The 26,779-nt window shown below is 36.6% G+C and overlaps 1 protein-coding gene across 3 annotated transcripts in view; it reads right to left on the bottom strand.

Annotated features, from left to right (window-relative positions):
• ARHGAP32 (Rho GTPase activating protein 32) overlaps nucleotides 1-26,779 on the bottom strand; it is a 192,540-nt gene that overhangs the window by 87,307 nt on the left and 78,454 nt on the right. For 2 of the 3 annotated variants that reach the window (XM_065937397.1, XM_065937395.1), the window contains exons 3-5: nucleotides 16,563-16,654; nucleotides 15,992-16,033; nucleotides 15,534-15,618 (exon numbers count right to left, since the gene is read on the bottom strand). In XM_065937397.1, coding sequence (XP_065793469.1) covers nucleotides 15,534-15,618; nucleotides 15,992-16,033; nucleotides 16,563-16,654 — 219 coding nt within the window. The remainder of the gene's footprint in view (nucleotides 1-15,533; nucleotides 15,619-15,991; nucleotides 16,034-16,562; nucleotides 16,655-26,779) is intronic. The other variant, XM_065937396.1, reaches the window with a different exon arrangement.

The raw sequence follows: 26,779 nt of genomic DNA on the forward strand, positions 1-26,779 counted from the left end.
GGAAAGCAGGAAAACAATGTATGGAAAAAATGAGCATATCAATGAAAAGAAAGAAAAAAAAAAAAGGGAACCAAACACAGATTTGGGGGATGACAAAATCACCACCTAAAATGAAAACTTCACCAAAAGAGAACAACAGCAGATTTGGGCAGGAAGAAGAATCAGGTTACCCAAAGAAAGGGTAAATAAAAATATACAGTCCAGGGAATTCCCTTGTGGCTCCAGTGGTTAGGACTTCACACTCTCATTGTCAAGGGCCCAGCTGCAATCCCTGGTTAGGGAACGAAGATTCTGCAAGTCACTCAGCGTGGTGCCCCCCCCCCCCCCAACACAGATATACAATCCAAAGAAGAGAAAGAAAAAAAGGGTTAAAGAAAATGAAAAGTACCTAAGGGACTTGTAGGACATCATAAAGAGGACCAAAACAACATATTATCAGAATTTCAGAAGGAAAAAGACATAAAGAGATTATCTGAGGAGTGATATTAGGAAGACGAACGAACAGGAGAACACCAACTTTAGACCCCTTCACAAAAAAAGGTATTAGCAACTATCTATCCAAGTTTTTATATTTATCACAATGTGATACAACAAACCAAGTGAAAGATGAGTCAAAATGGGAGTAAAATATTTACAATATACATGGACAGATTTTTTTAAAATAGAATATATAATGAAAAAAATGAGATGAGTGTTTACCTACCCTAGTATCTTGAAAAGTACCTGGAATTTAAGTGGGGATCAGTAATTATCTGATGAATGGTTGAATAAGCAGACAGTCTCACTGGAATACAACACTTATTTTCAAAACTGAATGCATTCTCTTTGCCTGTATAGTCTCTTCTTCCTCTTGAATTCCCAAAGTAACATAACTACTCCCCCAGCTGACCAACGTAATTTCCCTAGATTCCTCTATCACCTCCTCCTCTGCACACATCCTGTCTTTTCATATTCCCAGCGTCAAGATCTAACCTACACTTTTAATTCATTATTCTCTCCTATCCCCCAACACTTGCCTCTCAACCCTGCTCCTTCTTCCCCACTCCCCACTGCTGCTTCCCCAGCTCTGGGCCTCCCTGCATCTGATCCAGACTAACAGACTAGATGAATAAGTAGAGCCGTTTTCTAACTGATTTCTTTCCACTTCCTACTACACACGGCTCACGGCACCTTCTTCTCAAAATTCCTCAATACTTTGTCAGTCCCTACCAAGAAACTAATTTAAAGCCAAAGTCCAAACACCTCAGATGAGCCTGGAAGGATGGCATTTCTCCAGATTATTTTCTAAGCCCTGTTTTTCCACCATCATTCTAACCCGTCCATCCCTTTTCCTTCCAGGGACCTTGGTCTGTGGTATTTTTCCTGGTCTAAATGTCTTCCTGGTCTTCACGTCTATCTGTGCATATCCAAAACCTGTTCAGTCTTCAACAAAGCCTTCCTTGAATGCCACAGGAAATAACCTCTCCTGCCTCTGAATCGCTGTAAGAACTCCAACAATCTTACTACTTTTATTGGTATATTGCTTACTTCCCCTGAGGAAAGACTCTCTTTTTTTTTTTTTTTTAAATATTATTTTATTAGTTGGAGGCCAATCACTTTACAACATTTCAGTGGGTTTTGTCATACATTGACATGAATCAGCCATAGAGTTACACGTATTCCCCATCCCGATCTCCCCCTCCCACCTCCCTCTCCACCCGACTCCTCAGGGTCCTCCCAGTGCACCAGGCCCGAGCACTTGACTCATGCATCCCACCTGGGCTGGTGGTCTGTTTCACCATAGATAATATACATGCTGTTCTTTCAAAACATCCCACCCTCACGTTCTCCCCCAGAGTTCAAAAGTCTGTTCTGTACTTCTGTGTCTCTTTTTCTGTTTTGCATATAGGGTTATCGCCACCATCTATCTAAATTCCGTATATATGTGTTAGTATACTGTAATGTTCTTTATCTTTCTGGCTTACTTCACTCTGTATAATGGGCTCCAGTTTCATCCATCTCATTAGAACTGATTCAAATGCATTCTTTTTAACGGCTGAGTAATATTCCATGGTGTATATGTACCACAGCTTCCTTATCCATTCATCTGCTGATGGGCATCTAGGCTGCTTCCATGTCCTGGCTATTATAAACAGTGCTGCGATGAACATTGGGGTGCATGTGTCTCTTTCAGATCTGGGTTCCTCAGTGTGTATGCCCAGAAGTGGTATTGCTGGGTCATATGGTAGTTCTATTTCCAGTTTTTTAAGAAATCTCCACACTGTTCTCCACAGTGGCTGTACTAGTTTGCATTCCCACCAACAGTGTAAGAGGGTTCCCTTTTCTCCACACCCTCTCCAGCATTTATTGCTTGTAGACTTTTGGACAGCAGCCATCCTGACTGGCGTGTAATGGTACCTCATTGAGGTTTTGATTTGCATTTCTCTGATAATGAGTGATGTTGAGCATCTTTTCGTGTGTTTGTTAGCCATGGAAAGACTCTCTTATCTACTTCGTCAGTGGCACTCACAGAGTACCTGCCACAGACAAGGCATTCAGTAAGATCATTCTGAATGAATTGTAGTTATTAAGACTTCCTCTACACAAGTCTGAACACCAGAATGTTTTATACAGTACGTGAAGCACATATACCTAGAGTATACACACCATGAAAGATGAGGCTACCTATAGAAACTTATGACAGGAACATAATGATTTATTTTTACTTCCTTTGACTTAATCTCAATCCTTTGCCTATAAGAAAAAGAAAACAGAACTTTCAAGTCCCATCTTCTGGATTTCTTACAAATCTATTTTTGGAGTTATTTTTCCTATATTCACTTTTCTATCACCATGGAAACCAAGCTGAAATTAGTGTTGTTAGGATCTTTAAAAATACAACTCTATTCAGCAAGCCTTCAACTGTTCAAAAAGTCCTTTCTCTGCATGGAGAACGGAAATCAGCGTAAAGCTGTATAAAAATATATCACCCCACCCACATAAAAACCATTCATCAAAGTTTAATCAACAGATTGCAAATCGAGCAAAGAAAGAGTTCTTTTCTTTTTATTCATCTTTTATAATGCTATTATGGCTGCAGTTTCACTGACATACCTGTGGAGTTTGTAAACAGTTTTCCTCACCTCCGTAGACTGTAGTAGACATGTAAACATGAAAAATAATTTCTGTTGCATGTGGTCTGCTCACACCTACGATCAACATCCTAATAGTCAACAATGAAAATACGTCTTCAAAACTAGTGCGTTGAGAACACCAAGTGGAAGAATAACTCTATATTTGACATGAAACTCTATATTACTTCTTAGGTAGGTAATAAGTGAAGCAAGTTCTAATTTCAGAACATAAGGCTAAAATCAATGAGAGAAAATTGTAATTCAAATTTCTTAGGAGAAAGCTAGAGAACTACATGCATCGTAATAAACTTAACAGTCAATTTTTCCTTCCAGAACGGGAAAAAAACATTATTTCCTCAGGGGAGTATCAGAAGAAGGAACTGGTTTGCTAATCCTTAAACACAAGAACCATCCTCAGCTCAACAAGAGGTCTCCACCAAGAAGAATAAATAGAAATAAGATTAAATGGCAGAACAGCAGAATCACAGTCTCATCTTGTAGGTGCACACTCCAGAATATACACTTGTCGGGAAACAAAGCTTCATGAGTATTTTCACATTTCTATATGGTCAGAACACGTTGAACAAACAGACTTCAGCACTGAGGTTAAAGAAAGACTGAATGGGAATCCCGAATGCCAGAGCCTCTGGAGAAAGTCTTCTCTCTTCTCAAGGCCAGCTGTTCGTAAAACAGACATCTTTGCTTCTTCTCCCAAAGAGGACGCATTTATTTTCCAGAGCAGAGTCCCTCCCTCCACCTCCAGAAAGGCAAATGGACAGAAGTACCAGTTATCAGATGGAAACTCCAAGTTTCAAAATTTCAGAGTCTGTCTCCTGTGATACAAAAACCCACTGTCCACATGTGGTATACATCTGGCTCCCGCTGCCTCACCTCACGGAGAACTCAGGCAAAAAGAACCAACACGAGTTATACTATGAGGTTATAAAAGGTCTGACTTCTGATGCAGAGACCTCACTTTTTTGTTACAGAGAGAGAGAGAGATTAACCCTGACAAGCTGGCTTGTTAGCCTCTAAGTAGAGAAACATCTCAGACCCTTCACAGTTTCAGACTTAACAATATTACTTTTGTAAGCATATTCAGTCCACCTCCTGGAAGTGAACTGCATGTGTAATGTGACTTCAACACATCTATATATCAACCAGTTTTACACACCTAACTTCTAAACTGGACAATCTCAAATGAGATACAGTTGAAATCCAGGACTTGGTTGATGGCAGCACTGGTAACTCACTATGTCAACTCTTCATTTCAAATCTTCCCCTCAAATGACAGAGATTTCCAGGCATAACAGGAGGTATTACTACAAAATATGCAGAAAAGTAGGGTTGAAATTTATATGTTTTGGTTTGAGGGAGAAGACTTTCTGGTAGGGACAGGAATAGTGAAATTATCACATCCTTTGTTTCAAATGGTTACATACAAATAATATAAACTTCTAAATATGATCATTTTTAACTGGAAACATTACAAGCTAATCTTGAAATTGAAAGTAGTATTAAGAAGATGGGGAAATAATGCTTATTCATTTTTATCGATGTCTGAAAGTCTCACAGATAGGTACCGAAACTTGTTGCTGGTACACGTTTCTATAAACTTCAATGGCTAAATTTAGAGGAATTCTTATCAGGAAGAAAACTCAATCTGTTTCCAAAATAGTCTCCTGAAGCTGTACTGAAACTGTTAAATATTAGATCAGTGTAGCTGAGCACTGAAGAACTGATGCTTTTGAACTGTGGTGCTGGAGAAGACTCTTCAGAGTCCCTTGGGACTGCGAGGAGATCAAACCAGTCCATCCTAAAGGAAATCAGCCTTGAATATTCATTGGAAGGACTGATGCTGAATCTGAAGCTCCAATCTTTTGGCCACCTAATGCGAAGAACTGACTCTTTAGAAAAGACCCTGACGCTGGGAAAGACTGAAGGCAGGAGGAGAAAGGGCCGACAGAGGATGAGACGGTTGGATGGCATCACCAACTCAAATGGACATGAGTTTGAGCAAGTTCTGGGAGATAGTGAGGGACAGTGAAGCTTGGCATGCTACACTCCATGGGGTCACAAAGAGTCAGACACAACTGAGCGACTGAGCTGATACTGACATACTGAAACTGAAAATGTGGAATCCATATATATGATCCTCAATGTTACTATTCTATAGGGTAAAATACAATGATGTGTTTTCTCTGGTTTCCTTTATTTTTAAACCATAAACCTTAGAAATACATCACAATTTCAACACTCTAAACTATAGGTTTAATTCTATCTGAAAATGGAGCTAAATTTTAAGAATGACACCACAGTAGCATTTGTGAGTCTCATCCATAGCAGCTTTAGCAGAGAACCCTCAGGAGACAGGTATTAAATTCATACTTTTTCTGTGCTGTATTTGAGTCAAAATCTGAGTTCTTGCATTTGGGTTAATTTAACGTAATGCTTTATATGAAATTGAATAAAAAGAAACATTAATTCACAGGTTCAGAATTTCATGGGTAGAGGTGCCTGGCAGGTTGCAGTCTACAGGGTCACAAAGAATCAAGACAGGCCAGAGTGACTGACACTTTCAGATACGGGAATGAGAAGAGAACGGAAACCACACACTAGATGGCGCTGTCACACCAAGCCCAGCGGAGACTAGCGCCTCAACAGCGTAAAGCTGAATAAACTAGCTACACGTGCTAAGAGATGCTTTTCCTGCTTACTGAAAAACAGCTTGTGAATGTGAATAAATCTTTCTTTTTTGGACAAAGGACTTGATCCACAAAGATAAGTGCAATAAAGATAATAAATTTACAGAATTTAAAATGACATGCGGTTTTAGTAAATAAATAATCAGCTCTTTCTAGTAAGTATTGTTTATCTTGTTTTCTCAGGTTTCAATTTCTCTAAACAAAATTTGAAACTTAAATGTCAAATTCTGTAGTTTACTTAGGGAGAAAAATGTCCAAACTCAAATGCACTTATTAAAAAACAATGGCCAAAAACAAATGAAGTATCAAGAGTTATCTATAAAATTTTATTTATCTAAGGAAAAAAGTTTGCTTAGGATTTAAGTTAATCAATAATAGGGAGAGAGAAATGAAGGGAGGGAGAAGACAAAAAGTCTCAAGTTGATGAGTAAAATTCCAAGTTGGTTTACTGATAAGACCAAGCATTAAGAATATCTGTACACAACAACTTATACCTGCAAATATGAAGATCTACATTAAATGAACATTTATATTTTCTAAGAAAATACAGAAGATAAAAACCGACCTAAGGAGACACTGACTAGACCTAAAAAGAAACCAATAAGCAAAATCAGACCAATAATCTAGACTAGACCAATAATCAAATTATATCGATAAACTGATATGGTACAGATTAAGCCTCCTGGGAACGAAACAGGAAAATTCTAAATTTTCAAAGAACAGGTAAATTCCATTTCTACAAATTATCTTAAGACATTTATTTTTAAAAGGTCATGGGGCAGTGAAGTTCTCAGGTTAGTGAACAAGTACAATATACAGACCAACATCATTAATGAACACAGATATAAAAATCATAAAATCCTGATTGAGTAAAAAAGGGAACTTATTTTTAAAATATATAGCCTGGAAGTAGGGTGTATTCCAGGAATAAAGATGTTTCAGCAACCTATTTCTATGACTAGAGTAATGATTCTAATTTTTAAAGACAGCTTCTTCCTGCTCCATATGAAAGTGGACTAAACTAAGAGCATGACGTGGTACAGCCTCTTCTGCCGATGTCACTACATCCTTTTACTTCTTCACTTGGTCACATCCCAGCTCATTTAAGTCAGAGTTCACAGTTCATCTTAGCTAGAAGGAACATTAACTGTTATCTAGTTGCTCGAGAGTATCCAGGAACCAGATTCTTTCCAGAATTAAGGGAAACAAGACCAAGCATAACTAATAGTCTCCACTGAGGTCAAGACTGTATGCCACAGTGAGTGCCACACCCACTGCACCCCACACCAGTATCCTTGTACTCCTCAATAGGACGATGCCATCTTCCACCACACATTACAACTGAAGACAGTGAACTGATTCTTGAACTGGAAAGTCAGAGATAGGCTAAAGTGAAAGTTGCTCAGTCGTGTCAGACTCCTTGCGAAGCCAAGGACTATACAGTCCATGGGATTCTCCAGGCCAGAATACTGCAGTGGGTAGTCCTTTCCCTTCTCCAGGGGATCTCCCCAGCCCGAGGATCGAACCCAAGTCTCCCATATTGCAGGCGGATTCTTTACCAGCTGAGCCACAAGGGAAGCCCAAGAATACTGAACTGGGTAGCCTATTCCTTCTCCTGAGGATTTTCCGACCCAGGAGTCAAATCGGGGTCTCTTGCATTGCAGGCGGATTCTTTACCAACTGAGCTGTGAGGTAAGCCCTAAGGTCTGCTAGAACTGAGCTGAAGCAGGATTTGAGCATAGCCATGCAATCTAAAGCATTTGTTGTTGCTGTTCAGTCACTCAGTCGTGTCCGACTCTCTGCAACCCCATGGACTGCAGCACGCCAGGCTTCCCTGTCCTTCACCATCTCCCGGAGTTTGTTCAAACTCATGTCCATTGAGTCGATGATGCCATCCAAACATCTCATCCTCTGTTGTCCCTTTCTCCTCCTGCCCTCAATCTTTCCCAGCATCAGGGTCTTTTCCAATGAGTCAGCTCCTTGCATCTGGTGGCCAAAGTACTGGAGCTTCAGCTTTAGCATCAGTCCTTCCAATGAATATTCAGGGCTGATTTCCTTTAGGACTGACTGGTTTATCTCCTTGCTGTCCAAGGAACTCTGAAGAGTCTTCTTCAACACCATAGTTTGAAAGCATCAATTCTTCAGTGCTCAGCCTTATTTATGATCCAATGACACTACTGGTCCAAATTAATCTTTACATCTAAATTATTTTATAAGCAATTTTGTCTTTCCATCTAAATAAAATTGAGAATCAGAACTTATCTAGGATTAAGAATAATTATGGTCATTTTATAAATCAAAGTCTTAAAGTTAAATATAATACTATCAGATTTTAAATATTTAGGGGACAGTGACATTTTCTAGGATACAATGGCCTATTGCAACTACAAATTCTCACTATCTGAGGAAGAGAAAGAGCTATTAATATGAAAACAAGAAATCTGTAAGTCTAAGAGAAATTTAACAAATCAGAATTTAAAAAAAAAAAGAAGAAGGTATGCTACTGCAGAATGTCCCACCACTGGGACATATTAATAGACAACAACTGAGTCAGTCATGATGAATACCTGTTAGGATAAACCAGAGATGCCAAGTCTGAGGTTAATCACCTCTTCCAGACACATTTTACTAAGTTTACCCACTTACTTTCTCCTCAGAACATACTGTCAATCCCATGTTACAAGTAAGTAAGGACTCTGAGAAGGAGGATTTGGGGAAGATGGTGGAGTAGGAAGCACCAGGAATTTCCCAGATTCTGGCGAATCTGATACAATTATTCTGTAACTCCGGAGTCCATTGGAGGCTTCGGACTTCCAGGGGAGACTTAGAGGATAAACTGCGGTGAATCATGGTCCATCTAGCTCTTAGCAGAGCAGCAGCTGCCCAGCAAAACTCCACAGCACATGCCACATGCACTAAAGGAGCAGCCTGCAGACAGCTTGTGAGAACCACGGTGGGCAGAAGGGCCCCAGCCCACAAATGAGGAGGATCCACGCTCTGAAAACTGCTGCTCCAGAGAGCAGAGGTGCCAACAGGCAGACAGTCATTGTTGCTACACCCCCATATTGTTGTAAATCCCCTCCCCCCACTGGTTGAAGCCACTTCCACAGAATTTTAAAAGCCAGTGCCCCTTCCTCTTCTTTTCTTTTTCCATTTTGGGAAGCCAGACACAGACTAGGACATTCTAAAGCAATTGCATATATAGGGGAAATTAGAAAGTGACCACACACAGGTCCATGGGGAAGTGAAGACTCAGGAAATACCTGAGGAGACCTTAAGTTTAAACATCAGGCTAGTGCTTGCCACACAGTGAGCCAACTAGTTTTAAAAAATAATAATAAACAAAAACAGAGAACCTTAGGGAAAAAGGGAAATCAGATTTCCAGAGTTGCCACGTTACTACTTGCATGTGACTCAGTTCAGTTCAGTCACTTAGTCACTTTGCGACCCCATGGACTGCAGCATGCCAGGCCTCCCTGTCCATCACCAACTCCTGGAGTTTACTCAAACTCATGTCCATTGAGTCAGTGATGCCATCCAACCGTCTTATCTTCTGTCATCCCCTTCTCCTGCCTTCAATCTTTCCCAGCATCAGGATCTTTTCCAATGAGTCAGTTCTTCACATCAGGTGGCCTGATTGACTGGAGTTTCAGCTTCAGCATCAGTCCTTCCAATGAATATTCAGGACTGACTTCCTTTAGGATGGACTGGTTGGTATGTGACTAGCTGCTTCTTTCTTGCTACTTTTAAGATTCAAATGTCCAAATCAACAAAAAACCACAAGGTACACAAAGAAACAGAAACTATGGCTAGTTCAAAGCAAAAAAATAAATCAACAGAAACGATCTGCAAAAAAAAGATAGTGGATCTACTAGGAAAATACTTTATGCCAACCGCCTTAAAAATGCTCTCTAAAACCAAAGGACAATGTAGAAAAAGTAAAGAAAATGACATATGAACAAAATGGAAATACCAACAAAGAGAAGTTTCGAAAAAGAAGTTCTGCACCTGAAAGCACAATAACTACAGTGAATATTTAGAGACTTAAGTGCAAATGTGAGTTATTAGAAAATGAATCAGTAAACCTGAAGATAAGGTTTGCTCAATGGAAATTACTGATGCATGGGGGAAAAAAGGGTGAAGAAAAGTGAATAGAGCCTAAGGAACTTGTAGGAGTCTCAGAATGAGACAGACAAAGGGTAGCGAGAATATTGTGAATACTTGCTGAAAACTTACAAAACTTGATTGATGATATAAATATAAATAGCCAAGAATTCCAACAAACTCCAAGTAAGATGAACTTTGAGAAACCTACACAAGACATATTATAACCAAACTTCCAAAAGCCAAATACACTGAGAGAATCTTAAAAGTTGCAAGCGAGAAGCAATTAGTCACATAGAAGGAATCTTCAATGAGATTATTAGATTTCTTATCAGAAACTTTGGAGACCAGAAGGCAGTGGGCCAACAAATTCAAATTTCTAAAAAAATAAAATTGTCAACCAAGAATACTATATCCGGCAAACCACCCATCAAAAGTGAGACAAAAAATAAGACATCCCCAAATAAACAAAAGCTGAAGAAGTTCACTAATATCAGGCATATTTTGCAGCAAATTCTCAAGGGAGTCCTGCAGGTTGCAACGAAAGGACACTTGATAAGAATTACAAAACATACAAAGACAGACCTCAGTAAAGGTAAACACATGGGCAACCATAAAAGCTGGGATTGTGTAACATTCTATAATCAGTTTTTGTTTTCTACATGACTTAAGAAACTAATACTTTTTCAAAATTATGTCTAAAAGTGAGTATTGGACATTTAGTCTGTAACCCTACATTTTGTTTTCTACATAACTTAAGAGACTAATGTATTCAAAAGAATTATTAGTTTATGTTTTAGAGCAAACAATGTAAAAAGATGTAATTATATACCAACAACTGAAAGGTGTGAGGATTAAGCTGTAAAGGAGCAGAACTTGGGTATGTCATTTCAGTTAAGCTGGTAAAATTAGTGTTATAGCTTTTGGATGTTAAATGTAATCCCCATGGTAACCACAAAGAAAATATCTATAGATAGATACAAAAGGAAATGAGAAAGGAATTTAAATATTTCACTACCAAAATATTAACTAAAAGTAAGACAGGACTAATACAGAAATAAAAGTCAAGAAGTCTATAAAATATATAGAAAACAAATAGCAAAATGACAAATTCTTTCTAATCAGTAATTACTATGGATGAAATAGATTAAACTTGACTATCAAACGACAGATGGACACAATGATTAAAAAAATACATGATCCAACTATAATGCTGCCTATAAGAAGACTCACTTTAAATTAAAAGCACAACAGGCTATTATATAAAGAATTTCTAAAACTCAACAACCAAAAAAACTAAACAACTCAATTCAAAAATGCAGAAAAGATTTCTAAACATTTCTCCAAAGATGATTTCAAATTATCAAATGACAGTAAGTATATGAAATGATGATGAACATTACTAATCATTAGGGAAATGAAAATTTTACTATATTCACTGGTTTGACCAAAATGTTCAAAGATATCACATGTGCGTTAGTCCAGAAACCTTGTCTCTTACCAGTGTTTGATTCCAAGTACCCAAGGGCACTATAATGGGTGTCTCTATAGACCTCAAGCCATGGATGGCCCATGCTCTCTTTACTATTAGATATAGAGTCATTCCTATCTTTAGTCAGACTGAAGAACCAGGAATCAAGGGGGTGGAAAATGGGAGTGGTACCACTCAAGTGTTACTCTTAGTGACTCACTAGCAAAATTGGTGCTTCCTGTCATTACAACTATATGCTCTGCTGGCCTAGAGGTCTTAGTTCCAAAGGGAGGAATGTTTCCACTAGAAGACACAGAACTGGAAGTTAAGACTGTTGTTGAGCTCCTCGGGGTTCCTTACACCTTTAAATCAAGAAGCAGAGAAGGGAATTATGCTGTTGGCTGGTACGACTGATACTCACTATGGGGGAAACTGGCCAACTGTACTGTGATGGAAATAATGCAGAGTAGTCTGAATATATGGGACCCCCCCAGGGTGTCTCTTAATATCACCATGCCCGATCATAAACTCAATGGAAAATAACAAGAACCCAATTCATGCAGGACTATTAATGGCCAGACCCAGAATGAAGATTTGGGTCACCTTACCAGGTAAAGAACACAATCAGCCGAAGTTCTTGCTGAGGAAAATAAAGAATGAGTAGTGCATAAAGGCAACTGTAACACCACCTACAACCTGACCATTTACAGAACCAAGAACTATACTTGACACGAGTACTTACCCCTTATTTTATTATGAATATGTTTTTGTGTATGTGTGTGCGCGCATGCAGGCATGCGTGCACAAAAAGCAAATACTTTTGTTTTCTTCCCCCTCTTATTGCCTTATATGATGTAAGATGTATATCATGGTATTTAAGTATTTTTAACTTTACATCATAGTATTTTAGTTATGGGTTATCAAGAAGAGCAAACATTACCCACGGACTTTGCATCCTTCTCTAGGAAAAAGGTTAGTGGTTTCAGTTGTATAAAAAATAACTAATCATGCTAGACAGAAATATGACCTTATTATTGTTTTTTTTGGTGATAAATGTGGTTTAAGGAGTGCCAAACTGAAAAGGGGTAGACTGTGATAGTTAATTTTGTGTATCAACTTTTCATCAAACATTATTCCAAATGTTACTGCTATTTTTGAGATGACATTAACATTTAATTCAGTAGACTTTGAGTAAAGTAGATTACCCTTCATAATGGAAGGGGAGAAGGGAAGGGAGAAAAGGTTACCCTGCAGTCAGTTGCAAGTCTGAAGAGAAGTGAAGACTGGCCTCCCATGAAGTAGGGGGAACTCACAGCAGAGTACCCTAGGGCTCAAACTGCAAAAGCAGCTCTTCCTTCGGTCTTCAGCCTGTTCTGGGGAGTCTGGACCCGTGAAATCCATACAAGCACATGATCCAACTCCTTAAAGCCTCTCTCTCTGTACACATATTCACACACACACACAGTCCTTACACATATTCACACACACACAATCCTTACACATATTCACACACACACACTCCTTACACATATTCATACACACACACAATCCTTACACATATCCACACACACACAATCCTTACACATATTCACACACACACACAATCCTTACACATATCCACACACACACACAGTCCTTACACATATTCACACACACACAGTCCTTACACATATTCACACACACAATCCTTACACATATTCCTACACACACAATCCTTACACATATTCACTTACACACACAATCCTTACACATATCCACACACACACACAATCCTTACACATATTCATACACACACAATCCTTACACATATTCACACACACACAATCCTTACACATATCCACACACACACGATCCTTACACATATTCACACACACACACAATCCTTACACATATTCACACACACAATCCTTACACATATCCACACACACACAATCCTTACACATATTCACACACACAATCCTTACACATATCCACACACACACAATCCTTACACATATTCACAAACACACACAATTTTGCTCTGTTTCACTACAGAACTCTGACTAATATAGCTGGTCACACTTTAAAATAAGGTAGTACTCTTTTTTACAAGGCTGGTGGGTACCACAGTTTTAAAATATTGAAATACTGTTTCACCAATGACCCATACTACTATAGGGACAGTTCTCTGCACAGGAGAAGAGCATCAGGGCTCAGTTCCAGTGCTATAGTTTATGTCCACTGACTGGTTGTCACACTAGGGGTTCTAAACTATCAACATTGCTCCTTTTACACTATACATATATAATAAGTAACTTGTTCATATATAACCATTACAAGTAACTTGTTCATATATAACAAAGTTCATATATAACCATTACAAGTAACTTGTTCATATATAAACAAAGTTCATATATAACCATTACAAGTAACTTGAATGTTAAAGTCAAAACTATGAAACCTTTAGGAAAAAAAATTTGGACAATATCTTCATAACTTCAGAGTAGGGAAGATATCTGAAATATGACAGGGAAACCACAAGTTGGAAGATTTATACAAATATACAATTACATAAAATAAAGAATAAAATAATCTGCATACTAAAAGCAGAATAAAGTTAAAAAAAAAAACGCTACAGTATGAGAGAAAGTATTTTCAGTTCATATACAAAAACAACAAAGGACTAGATGCAACATGAAAAGACTAACATCCAAAATATGTAAAGCACTTCCATGACTGAATAAGAAAAATAAAAGCAAATCTATAAAACAGAACAAGCAAAAGGCTGATCTAGAGTTTAAAAAACTAGGACTCTCAAATGTCCAATAAACATTTGAAAAGATGAGCAACTGAATCAGAAATTAGGAGACTGCTAATTAAAATGCAGCGAGAGAGAACTACGTCCCCATCAGATTGGTAAAAATTAACAAGTAACAAACAACCAAGAATGTGGGAAGAATGTGGGACAACTACTGTTTACTGTTTATGGAAGCATACATTTGTAAACCACTTTAAAAAGTAGTTTGGCATTTGTACATCAGGTTTCATGTAAAACAAAGTTCACTGAGATGCTGTTTAAACTTAAAGCCGAAAACTGACAATGACCCAAATTTCAGACAAACGAAAGAATTGGTAAATTACCTGTGACATATGCACACTATGAACTAATACACAGCTCTGAACAAACTGAACTATATCTATATACATTCACAGGAATAAATTTCACAATGTTAAATGAAAGAAGCAAGAAAGAATACATCCAATACAGAAGCCCACCCTGGTTTGATGGGTGGGCTACCCACCCGACCCCAGTGACCCCTGACCCTTCTTACCCTGCTCTACTCTTTCTACAACAGCTCTTATGTTCTTGGACATCTTCTATGCTGTTTAAGAATGGGCCTTTGATTTTGGTTGCTGTTGTTCACTAGCACAGCCAAAGCACCTAAAACAGTGCCTCATACATAGCACTTGCTCAGTAAATATTTGCTGAACAAATTAGCATAATTCCAATTATATAAAAGTTCAAGTAAAGCTAAATACCATATTGATTAGGAATGCATATAGACAGTAAAACTATTTAAAAGATATAGGATAATAAATACTACAAAAGTAATGGTATAAGTAACCTCTGGGGTAGGGAAGGCAAATGCAATAACAAGAGGGACCCAAGAAATTTCTCTCTTAACCTGGACTTTAAAATGTACATAAATATGTATATACTATATATGTGTAAATGTATGTGTTTTATATACATGGCTACACATAATATACTTCACAATAAGAAAAACATTGAAAACAAATTCCATTAGCACTTCTCTCCCTAATCCTACTCTACCTTCATCCTGACTCTGATTAATCCATCACCACTATGACCCAACACAGGAGTCAGGTAACAACTAAAACAGGTCATGCTGCAGAACAGTCTAGGAATCTGATAGAAATTCTGAAATTTATACTGATTGGATTACAGTGTTTCTTGAAATATTACTTGAAATAGCAGTCATCACATGTCAAATATTGGTCAATAGAAAAGAATAGAAATTTTCACATCAACCAACAAGATATCAATAGGAAAAACTACTTCCAGGTGTCACCTATGAGATATACAGATAAGACATAAATATGCCTCACTTTAGTATGTAGGAAATATCTCAAATATACCTGTATGCTGCCAAACTCAACGTTCTCATAATGGAAATGTGCACATTCAGCCATCTTCGGAAAGTGACCTTTAGTGAAGGGTAACCTGAAGTACAAGAAATACGTGAGATACAAGATCCTGGAACAGTCAAAATTACTAAGTCTGAGGAGGAAATAAAACAGGTTTAAGAGCTCATGCAACAAGCAAAACGATTTAATAAGCACATGCGCATGAGCACATATATCCACTCAAACCTTTTCAGAAACACAGAGAATCAAATGGAAATTACATTCAGTGCACAGGTCAAAACCAAAACAAAAAAATAAAATAAAAAGCATTGCTACAGTACTCTCCTGATCTTGACCCATGTCAATGGCCCTAGAAAAACTATGCTTTCAATAAACATCATGGAGACTGCGAACAGCCTGCTCTAAGCAGAAGCAGCATTCCCACCACAAAACACAAAACCAGTGTTTACCTGTGAATGTTGTCACAGCCCATCAGTCCTGGATTGGTGGGTCTGGATGCAGAATGAAAATTTTATCCTTGTCTTTCCTCCACTTAGGATAAAAACATAGCTATCTAACCCTTTACCAGGTGAAAAGATGCTTTTTCTATCTAAAACTGAAATGGATACCCTCAGGTACTTCACTTCAGAGTCAAACACTGGCATCCACATAAGGCTTCCTCAAATGCAGAGCTGAGAAACAGCGTTATCCTAACTCAAAATACCAAAACTGACTTTTCAAAATGACTGAGAGCATGTATTAAAGGTATCAAAAAAGATATACTTGGATTGTTACTATTGAACAAATGCAACCTAACAGAAAATGACACGAAAGTTATTCCAAGAACAAAATTAAAGTATATTTTTAGACATGTAATCTTCAGACTTGTTCTGCTAACAGTTGAGTCATAACAGTATTATCCAACGTATGGACAAGAAGAGCTCATTTAGTAAGAAATCTGGATAAAAGCTTTAGGAGAACTAAAGAACTGATTTTCATTTATTGGAACTCACTTAAAACTCACTGTAATATTATACTTACTTTTTCACATGTTTAACCTTCATACTGGCTGTACTGCCACATGTCTTAAGACTAAGGTCTCCAGGAATTTCTGGAACATCTGCTCCTCTGGCCTTAAAAAAGCAAAGACAAAAGATTTATGACCTTCCCTTTATTATGAATACATTTTAAAAAGCAGATTATAGCTCATTTTAATGGTCCTGCTAACTCCATACCAAAAGAAATACATACTTATTTAATAACCTCGTAAAATTATGACTTACTTGACTTTTAATTGCTAAGAACAAGGAAAAATAGTCACCTAAAAATATTTAACCTTACTGTAAAAGGAAAAATTTTCTGTCAAACTAAGAATTTTCATTCTCTTATAACCACAGTTTGAAATCAATGATTGTATTATGTGTCTCAGCATAAACTAAATTCTCCCCCCAAACTGTTGGAACAAAATAACCCTGGTTATGATGATTAACAAAAATTTAAGTGATAATGTGAACATAATTGGGAGATCACAACATACAATTTTCACACTAATATTTGGAAGTTCCATCTGTTAGGTAGTTAGAAATAGGGAAAAGGAGTCCAAAATGGCGATGGCTAAAAGACCTGGAAGGGAAAGCCCAGGAAAATAGAACAAAGGAAGGTCCGAGGACCAGAGTGAGAACCTCAGGTAAAACAAACAACGCTCCTGCCTAAGCCCAATTTGCATAGGACAGGCCCAGGGGGAACCAAAAAAAACATATAAAAAGAGGAGCCAAAGCCCTCTTCACTCTCTCTCTCCCCCACACGATGGGGCGCTCTTCTCTTCCCGTCTTTGGATCGAAGTGCCCTCACACCTCGAAGATGGATTTTCCTGCTATCATCTAAAAAAATAGAGCTGTAACACTGAGCTGTAACCGTGATTTATTTAAGAGCTGTAATATGGTCTGTCCTCCGAGAGCTATGACCTGCCAAGGGCCTTTAATGTCCATGACTCCAAATCTTTGTTTTGAGGAGACAAAGAACCGAAGAGCATACATACACTCGCCTGACGCTTCTAAGTAATACCTCCAAACTACCCTTGGTCTGCCAGTTTTCTTAGTCATTTTTTAATTTTAGTGATACATTCAGCTGCATCATTTTAACAACAGAAACTGGAAAATAAAAAGATTCTTCACACTCCAGAGAAAACAAACAGCAAATCCAAATATCTACCTTAAAAAAACAAACTTATGCTATACAAACTATGACTTGTAACAACAACAACAAAAAAAACAACTGCTATAGCCAGTGTCAAATAATGCAGTAGGGGAAAATAAAGTGGATTGAGCATTTAAAATGAGTTAAGAGGAGATTCCCAAAGAAGATAAATACACACAATAGACTACTACTTAACCTTTAAAAAGAACAAAATCAAAAAAAAAAAAAGAAAATCTTGCCATTTGCAACAACATAGATGGACCTTGAGGGCATTATGCTAAGCCAAGTTAAGTCAGAAAAAGATAAATACTGTATGGTCTCACCTACAGGGGGAATCTAAAATCAAATCAATACAAAACAAAACCAAGCTCACAGATACAGAGAATAGACTGGTGGCTGCCAGAGGTGGGAATGGGGAGAGAGTAGGTGAAAAAGGTAAAGAAGTCAAGACACAAATTTCCAGCAATAAAACAAATAAGTCATGGGAACTTAATACAGCACAGTAACTATAATTAATAACACTGTCTTGGACATCTGAAAATTGCTAAGAGAGTAGATCTTAAAAGTACTCATCACAAGGAAAAAAAAAAAAGATCTGTTAACTATGTATGGTTACAGATGTGAATCAGACTTATTGTTGTGATCTTTCAGTGTATACAAATATCAAATCATACTATTGTGCACCTGAAACTAATATAGTGTTATACTTCACTTTTATATCTCAATAAAATAAAAAAGGGAGGAGATTCATAACATCATCTCAACTTTTTAAAATGTTTCTTATTAAAAAAAAAAAAAAACTAGCCAAGACAGATTAAATGTTAAAATCCATGACTTTTGAAAAATATGAGGTAACAATGTATGAACTTAACACTGGATATATAAACACCATCAGGAACAACTGGACCCATTTTGTCTGAGGTTTTTGTCCTTAGTATGGTTAAACTTGCTATAGTTAACAACAGTTAAACTTCCTTAGTTTATTTATAAGGGTTGATGTTTCATCATCAATTGTTCACAGAGTTTTCTTATTCTGTCCTACAGGTCTTCCAAAGGGAAAAAAAGTTATTATACTCTTTAGTAATGAAATAGAACTCATTCCATCTTGTAATTACATTATGGATTTATTGAATCTTTTCATAAATCTAATATAGGATCTCAGTATTATTTTTCCTCTATCTTGAGACAGAGTTCCTTCAAACTCCTAGGTATTACTTCATCAGTGCCTCTTATCATTTTTAATCCTACCACACTAGAAAAGTCTAAAATTTTAAAAATACAGCTTTAAAAAAAAATGAACATAAAGGAAACACCGACCGAGAAAAGGAGTTGGCAAACTTTCTCTTGAAGGGTCAGATGATAAATATTTTAAGTTTATGGACCACACTGTCTCTTCCCATAGCTCAACTATTTTACCACACAGAAGCAGCCATGTGTAAATGACTTAATATAGATTCATGCTAAAAAAAAAAATTTACTTGCAAAAACAGGCAGCCAGTAAGTCAAATTTGTCAACTACTGACCTACGATGTTGATGCAGGAGTGAAATAAATCATTATCTAGTTTTTACGTTATGTTGCACAAATTGTTGCATCATCTTTAAAGAAGGTACTTTATGTGGCATACCTGAAATTCATATAACATTATAAATCAATTATACCTCAGTAGAAAAAAAAAATACTTTAAAAGCTTGCTGATTTTGGCATTTTGTTTTCATTGAATATATGTAAGAATTCCATATTTTCCACTTTTCATCCATAACAGAAAAGAGAAAACTGACAAAGATTTTTTTACTATGATTAGACGCATCAAATGTTGGATGTAAATAAACAGCATGCAACACGTGAGATTCTAGTAATGCAGGTGAAATTGACCACATATATTAATATGACATCTCAGATTGATGATTACATCCACCTGTTAAAAAAAAATGAGTAACTAATGAATTTTTAAGGACAAAAGAAAATATGGTACTTTAGTCAGTCATTCAACTGAAAGGACTTCATTATATCAAATTTTGCAACAACCTGGACATTCTTTCAACTTCTATGATATCTGTGCATCGAAATTCACTTGACATAAAGAGTTATGTCACTGCTATGCTTAAATTCACATTAAAATTTCTACCATAATGGACTTATAACATTTGTTCTGTAAATTATTCATAAATTGGTTCAAAATTTAAATATAAAGGAGTTTTCAAAAAAAAGAATGCACTGGCCCAGGTTGGTAAATGGTGATGACTTTACTTGGCAGAATGAAAGCTAAAACATTAACTGTCTTTTGCAAACAGGCTTTCTGTGCTAGATAGGCCATTGTCCCTAACACACATCCAAGGAGAAAATAAGGAAGCCTGCCAGGTCTATGATCCCCAGAGGGAGACATACGAGGAACACACACCTCGGCAACCACAACTGCTAGACAGCAAGCAGAAACAGGACACAGAGGTAAAGTCACAGGCTATCTAAATGGGCCTGACAGGAAGACTCTGCCTAAAAGGACAAAACGGTAATAATTAGGCAGAAGAACCAATGGTTCAAGAAGCATGAAAGGATTTAAGAAAATATTTTTGAACCAACAGTTCAACATGCTGATTCAATCAATCACTGAATCAACAGTTCAAACATACCTATGGTATGTTTTGTCCAGCAATAGTTTCCCATAGTCCAGAAATGTACCAGGCATTAAAAGTGGCATCATTAATTCTTTCAAGAATCAGTAAACAAAATTAAAAGGAAAATATAGCACTATTCCTCAATTGTCTGATAAACTAACATTTTCACCTACATATTATTTTTTGATATAAAAGATTTTCTTATCTTTCTATTGAAAGTACCTAGCTTGAACCATTTTATTATGTCACTCTCAATCAAAAGTTAAGAAATTTCTCCTTTAGGAAATACTCATTAAGTAACATTCATTCTTGGAAAATACAATTTTCCCAGTTTATCCATGTTATAATCATCACTTATTTATGCTTCCAAAACAGAATTTATATCAATGTTACACAAATAGTGCCATTCATTAACAGAAAATTAAACAGACAACAGAGGCTATGGAACATACCACTTAATGAACATACCATGTTCAGAAAAGCACCCACCATTTACAATTAAATTCCCTATGCATCTATCTCCAGCAATAAACTGACTTCCTATAAGGTTGAAGAGGACTTCCCTGGTGGCTCAGAGGTTTAAGCGTCTGCCTCCAATGTGGGAGACCCAGATTTGATCCCTGGGTCAGGAAGATCCCCTGGAGAAGGAAATGGTAACCCACGCCAGTATTCTTGCCTTGAGAATCCCATGGACAGAGGAGCCTGGTAGGCTACAGTCCATGGGGTGGCAAAGAGTCGGATACAACTGAGCGACTTCACACATAAGGTTGGAGAGTATACAAGTTAAATATAAGCCATAAAAGAAATCCTCACTGGTTAAAAAGAAAATACAATCTGGGGAAAAAAACAAAAAAAATGTCATCTGTAATAAGGAAAGTATTTGTTTCTCCACAGTCTGAACCAGTTAAACCACACAGATTAAAGTGCATCCATTTCAGGAAAACATAATTTGATACTGAAAACTTGAAAAAATAAGAAGTGGCAATGTTTTATCCTGTCTATGTTCCCTAACCCAGAACACACACGAACACAAACCCACCCACATACAATCACACACATACAAAGAGGAGTATTACTCATCCATAAATTTAAGAATGAAATCCTGCCATTTCAGCAACATGAAGGAACTTTGCCCTCAAAGTGCTAAGTGAAATAAGTCAAAGACAACTGCTCTCTTATATGTGGAATCAAAAAAACAAAACAAATGAACACAACAAGGCAGAGGTAGATTCATAGAGAGCACATGCGGGCAGTCACCAGAGGAGAGGAGGGTGGCCGCATGCATGACACAAGTGAAGTGGATGAAGGGGTACAAACTTCCAGCTACAAAATTAAGTTAGTCATGAGGATGTAATAGACAGCATGGCTGACTACAGTTAGTGATTCTGCATGGTGACAGGTGTTAACGAGATTTATCCTGGGGTTCATTTTATAATGTATAAAGATATCAAATCACTGTGTTGAACACCTGAAACCAACAGAATACTGTAAGTCAATTATACATCATTTAAGACAAAGGAGGTAGTAGAAAAGGGAAAAGCCAAAAATTGAAAAGTCTAAGAAAAATGTACCAATGGTCTCACTTTTGTTTAAAAAAAAGAAAGAGAGAAATGGGAAAAAAGAAAAAGAAAAGGAAAGTGACAAGAATTCATTTTAATATCTGAGAAAGGATATAAAGAAGTAGGAAAATTCAGGATATTTTTCAAGGAGAAACAGACAGCTCAATCTGTCCAGAGAATGACAATTTCATTCATTCAAGAATTATTTACTTATAATTTACTATGCCGGTCACAGATGCTAAAACAGTAAACAACAGTGATAAAGTCCTCATACTCAACTGGCTTACACCCTAATGAAAAAGAAAGGTAATAATCATAAATACTCAGTATTTGCAAGTACCACAGAGAAAATTCAAACAGTGTAAGACAGAGAGGAGGACAGGGCTGGGACTTCACTGGAGGCGCAAGTAAAGGCAGCCCGAAGCGCGACACGTGCAGGGGATCTGAAGGCAGAGCCCGGGCAGGCTGCGCAGACCCGGAGGAAGAGCCCCTCCCAGGAGCAGCAAATACAGACGCAAGGCCCAGAAGCAGGGGCGTGCTCCGGGTGTCTGAGACACAGCAAGGAGGCCAGTGTGACTGGAGCAAAATGGTCAAGGTCCTGCTTTTAAGAAAAATGAAATGAAACCATGTATAACAAATGCAAGATTCTGAACTGGAACAGTCAGCGTTACTAACGTAACCTGTTAAAAGTTAAAAAGAAGTAACTCACTTCAGGGAGAGCAAAGACGGGATTTCGTGAAGATCTGCAGTTTGTGGTTCCTACAGGAGCTTCTAGTGGGAAATGAATGCTTACCAGGTTAGAGTTATGGACGTGGCAGTCATCTGTACAAAGACGACAGTGAACCTGCAGGAACAGCAAAGATCCGGCAAGAAATTAACACAGAGAGAAAGCACAGGCACTGTGAACGCCAACGACCAGCAGGCAGGAAGGAGAGAGAGCGGAAAAGAGTCAACCCTTCAGGAGCGAGTGAGTGTGACTGCAGTATGCAAGTGTGAATTTCTGCGTGTGTGTATGTGTGTGTGTGAGACAGAGAGAGAAATGGTTGGGGGGGAGAATCCGGGAGAGGGCTGAGAGAGGGAGAAAAGGCAGAGGAAGGGGACAGAATGTGGCTGAGCACAAGCAAGGCTGACAACACTGAGCATCCTTTTGTCTTCTTTTTAATTTTTTGTATTTTGGAAGTTCAGAATTTATAACTGGTTTTAATTTTCTTGACTCTGGCTGTTAGCATGTGTGTGAGCATTTTCAACTAAGACCATTGATTTTATTTTATCAAGAATAAGTTCATTTGCTACAACATGACCTGCTTTTAGCCCCGAGCCTCGAACACATTAACTTTAAAGTAGAAAAGGAAACTGAAGTGAGAAATTGTTCTAACAAAAAAATTTCAAGAATTAACAGGCTCCATTTTGAGAATTTTGCAATGACCAATACTAAAAATAAAGTGAATGGAAAAACACTAAGAATTTAAATTAAATTAATTTAACTTAAATGACAATTTAAGTTAAAATATTCAAAACTGGTGAAACTCTCTCTTCAAGTTTTTGATCTTATTTCTTTAAGATCCTAATATTTATTTACTAAATGATTTCACTGTTAAATAACTGCAAATAAGTATTTCAATCAGCAATTTAGAAAAATTCTATAGTTTTTAAAGAGATTTCTTTAAAAACTTTAAGTTTTAGCTACAAATTTATGAAGAGTAATAAATAAATCATAAGCCATAAACCACAAAAAGACAGAGGCCTCTTTTAGGGTTTACTACTACTCCTCTTTTGACTTAAAAATGACTTATGTACTACAGCTCAATCACCACTAACGTGATTAAATCAGTAACTAAAGGCTCCCAATCAACAAAAGTCCAGAACCAGATGGTTTAACCAGTGAATTCTACCAAAAAATAAAAGAGGAGGAAACTCTTCCAAACTCATTTTAAAAGTACAGAGTTACACTGATACCAAAGTGAAACAAGGATGGATGCAATAAGAAAAGAAAATTACAGGCCAATATCTCTGGTGAACATTGACACAAAAAGCCTCAACAAATTTAGCAATTTTAAAATTGCTAAAGCAAATTTAGCAAACAAAATTAGCAAAGCAAATTTAACAATACATCAAAAGGATCACACACCCTTGATCAAGTGGGATTTAATCCAGGGATACAAGCCTGGTCCAACATCTGCAAATCAATCAGCATGATACATGATATTAACAAAATGAAGAATAAAAAAACATATGATATCTCAATAGATGGACAAAAAACATGTGACAAAATTCAACATCCATTTATGATATTGAAAAAAAAGCCTCTCAACAAAGTCAAGTACAGAGGAAATATATCTCAACATAATAAAGGCTGTATCTGACACAGCCACAGATAACATCATACTCAATAATGAAAAGCTAAAAACTTTTCCCCTAAGATCAGGAAAATGACAACAATGCTCATCTTGCCACATCTATTCAATACAGTACTGGAAGTACTAGCCAGAGCAATTAGGCAAGGAAAAGAAACAAAAGGCAACCAAAATGGAAAGTGATAGTTTTATAATCACTATTTACAGATGACATGATATTATTATATAAAGAAAATCCTAAAGACTACACACATACACACAACTGTTAGAATAAATTTGGTAAAGCTTCATGATGCAAAAATCACTATACAAAAATCAGTTCCATTTCCATAAACTAATGGTGAACAGAGAAATTAAAACAATTTCATTTACAACTGAGATTCAATAAATTGAATAAAAAGAATACCCAGGAATTTACTTAACCAAGGAGGTAAAAGACATGAACACTGAAAACTGTAAGACATGGGTGAAAAAAAAGTAAAAAAGATACAAACAAAAGAAAGATGCTCATGGATCAGGAGAATTAATACTGCTAAAATGCTTACTCTATTCAAAACAATCTTTAGATCCACTGCAATCCTTACCAACATTCCAAAGGCATTTTTCATAAAAATAAAAGTTTTAAAATTTGTGTGGAACCACAAAAGACATGGAAGAGTCAAACTAACGTTGAGAAAGAAGGACAAAGCTGGAAGCATCAAGCTTCCTGATTTCAAACTATATTATAAAGCTACAGTAGTCAAAACAGTATGACACTGACATAAAAACAGACACATAGATGAATGGAAAAATATAAAAAGCCCAGAAACCAATCCACTTGTATACTGCCAGTAAAATACAACAAAGAAATCAAGAGTATACAATAGGAAAAGGACAGTGTCTTCACAAATGGTGTCAGGAAAACTGAACAGTCACACGCAAAAGAACAAAACTGAACCACTATCTTATAACACACATAAAAACTACCCAAAAGGATTAAAGACTTGAACATAATATGTGAAGCCATTAAACTCCTAGGAAAAGACATAGTAGCATGCTCCTTGACATGGGTCCTGTTTTGCATTTTACAACAAAAGCAAAAGCAAGAGAAACAAAAATAAACAAGTGAGACTACATCAAACCAAAAAGCTTCTGCACAGTAAAGGAAACCATCAACCAAATGAAAACGTAACCTATAAAATGGGAGAAAATTTTTACAAATCATATATCTGTTAAGAGATTAACATTCAAAATATAAAAGAACTCACTTCATAGCAAAAAAAAAAAAAAAAAATCCAATTAAAAAAATGGGCACAGGCTCTGAATAGACATTTTTCCAGAGAAGACTTACAGACAGCTAACACGTACATGGAAGGGCACTCAACACCACTAACCATCAGGGAATGCAAATCAAAACCACAACAGGTTATCACTTCATACCTGTTAGAACAGTTACTATCAAAAAGATAAAAAAACAGGCATCAGCAAGAATGTGGAGAAAAGAGAAAACAGTACCTTTGTGCACTTGTAGTATAAATGCAAACTGGTGCAGCCACTTCAGAAAACATTATGGAGGTTCCACAAAAACTGAAAACTGGAACTACCATATAATTCGGCAATTCCATTTCTGGGTATTTATCTTAAGAAAACGAACACCCTAATTTGAAAAAGTATCTGTACCCCTTTGTTCATTGCAGAATTATTCACATTAGCCAAAAAATGGAAGCAACCTAAGTATTCACTGATTGATGAATGAATAAAGAAAATGTATATATATACAACAAAGGAATATTATTCACCCATAAAAAAAGAAAGAAATATTACCATTTACGACAACATAAGGGGACCTTGAGGGCATTATGCTAAGCGAAATACATGAAAAAGAGAAAGACTAATACCATATGATCTCACTTATATGTGGAAGCTTTAAAAATGTGATTAATTTAATTGAACCAAAGATACAGAGAACAGATTGGTGGCTATAAAGATAGGTAAGCAAAATGGATTCAGGTAGTCAAAGAGTCCAAACTTCAGCCATTTAAATAAGTAAGTCCTGGTATACAAAGTACAGTGTGGTTACTATAGTAAATACACAAAATTTACAGTATCGCGTATTTGAAAGTTGCTAAACGAGTAAATCTTAAAAGTTCTCATCACAAGAAAAAAAATCTGCAGCTATGTATTGGTAATGGATGTTAACCAGACTTATGGTGAACATTTCACAATATACACATATACAGAAACATTATATTGTATACCTGAAACTAATTCATAATATAACAATTATATCTCAATTCAAAAATGATTATTTACAAAATTTTTAGAATTCTTAATTCAGAAATCTCTGATTTTCTTTTAGATATGTATTAAAAAACTAATATTCTGGCCACACAACACAAATCAATAAAAGTTCTACACTTACACACGTTTATTTCTAAAGCTACTAAAACATTAAATACATGAAATTGTTTTGGAGAAACATTTATAAGGGTTTCTCTTAATAATAATCTTTATTCTCAACATAATATTTAATACAGACTATTATTGAAAGAGAAA

Source organism: Muntiacus reevesi, chromosome 5 (assembly GCF_963930625.1).
Source record: "Muntiacus reevesi chromosome 5, mMunRee1.1, whole genome shotgun sequence".
Classification (NCBI taxonomy): Eukaryota; Metazoa; Chordata; class Mammalia; order Artiodactyla; family Cervidae; genus Muntiacus; species Muntiacus reevesi.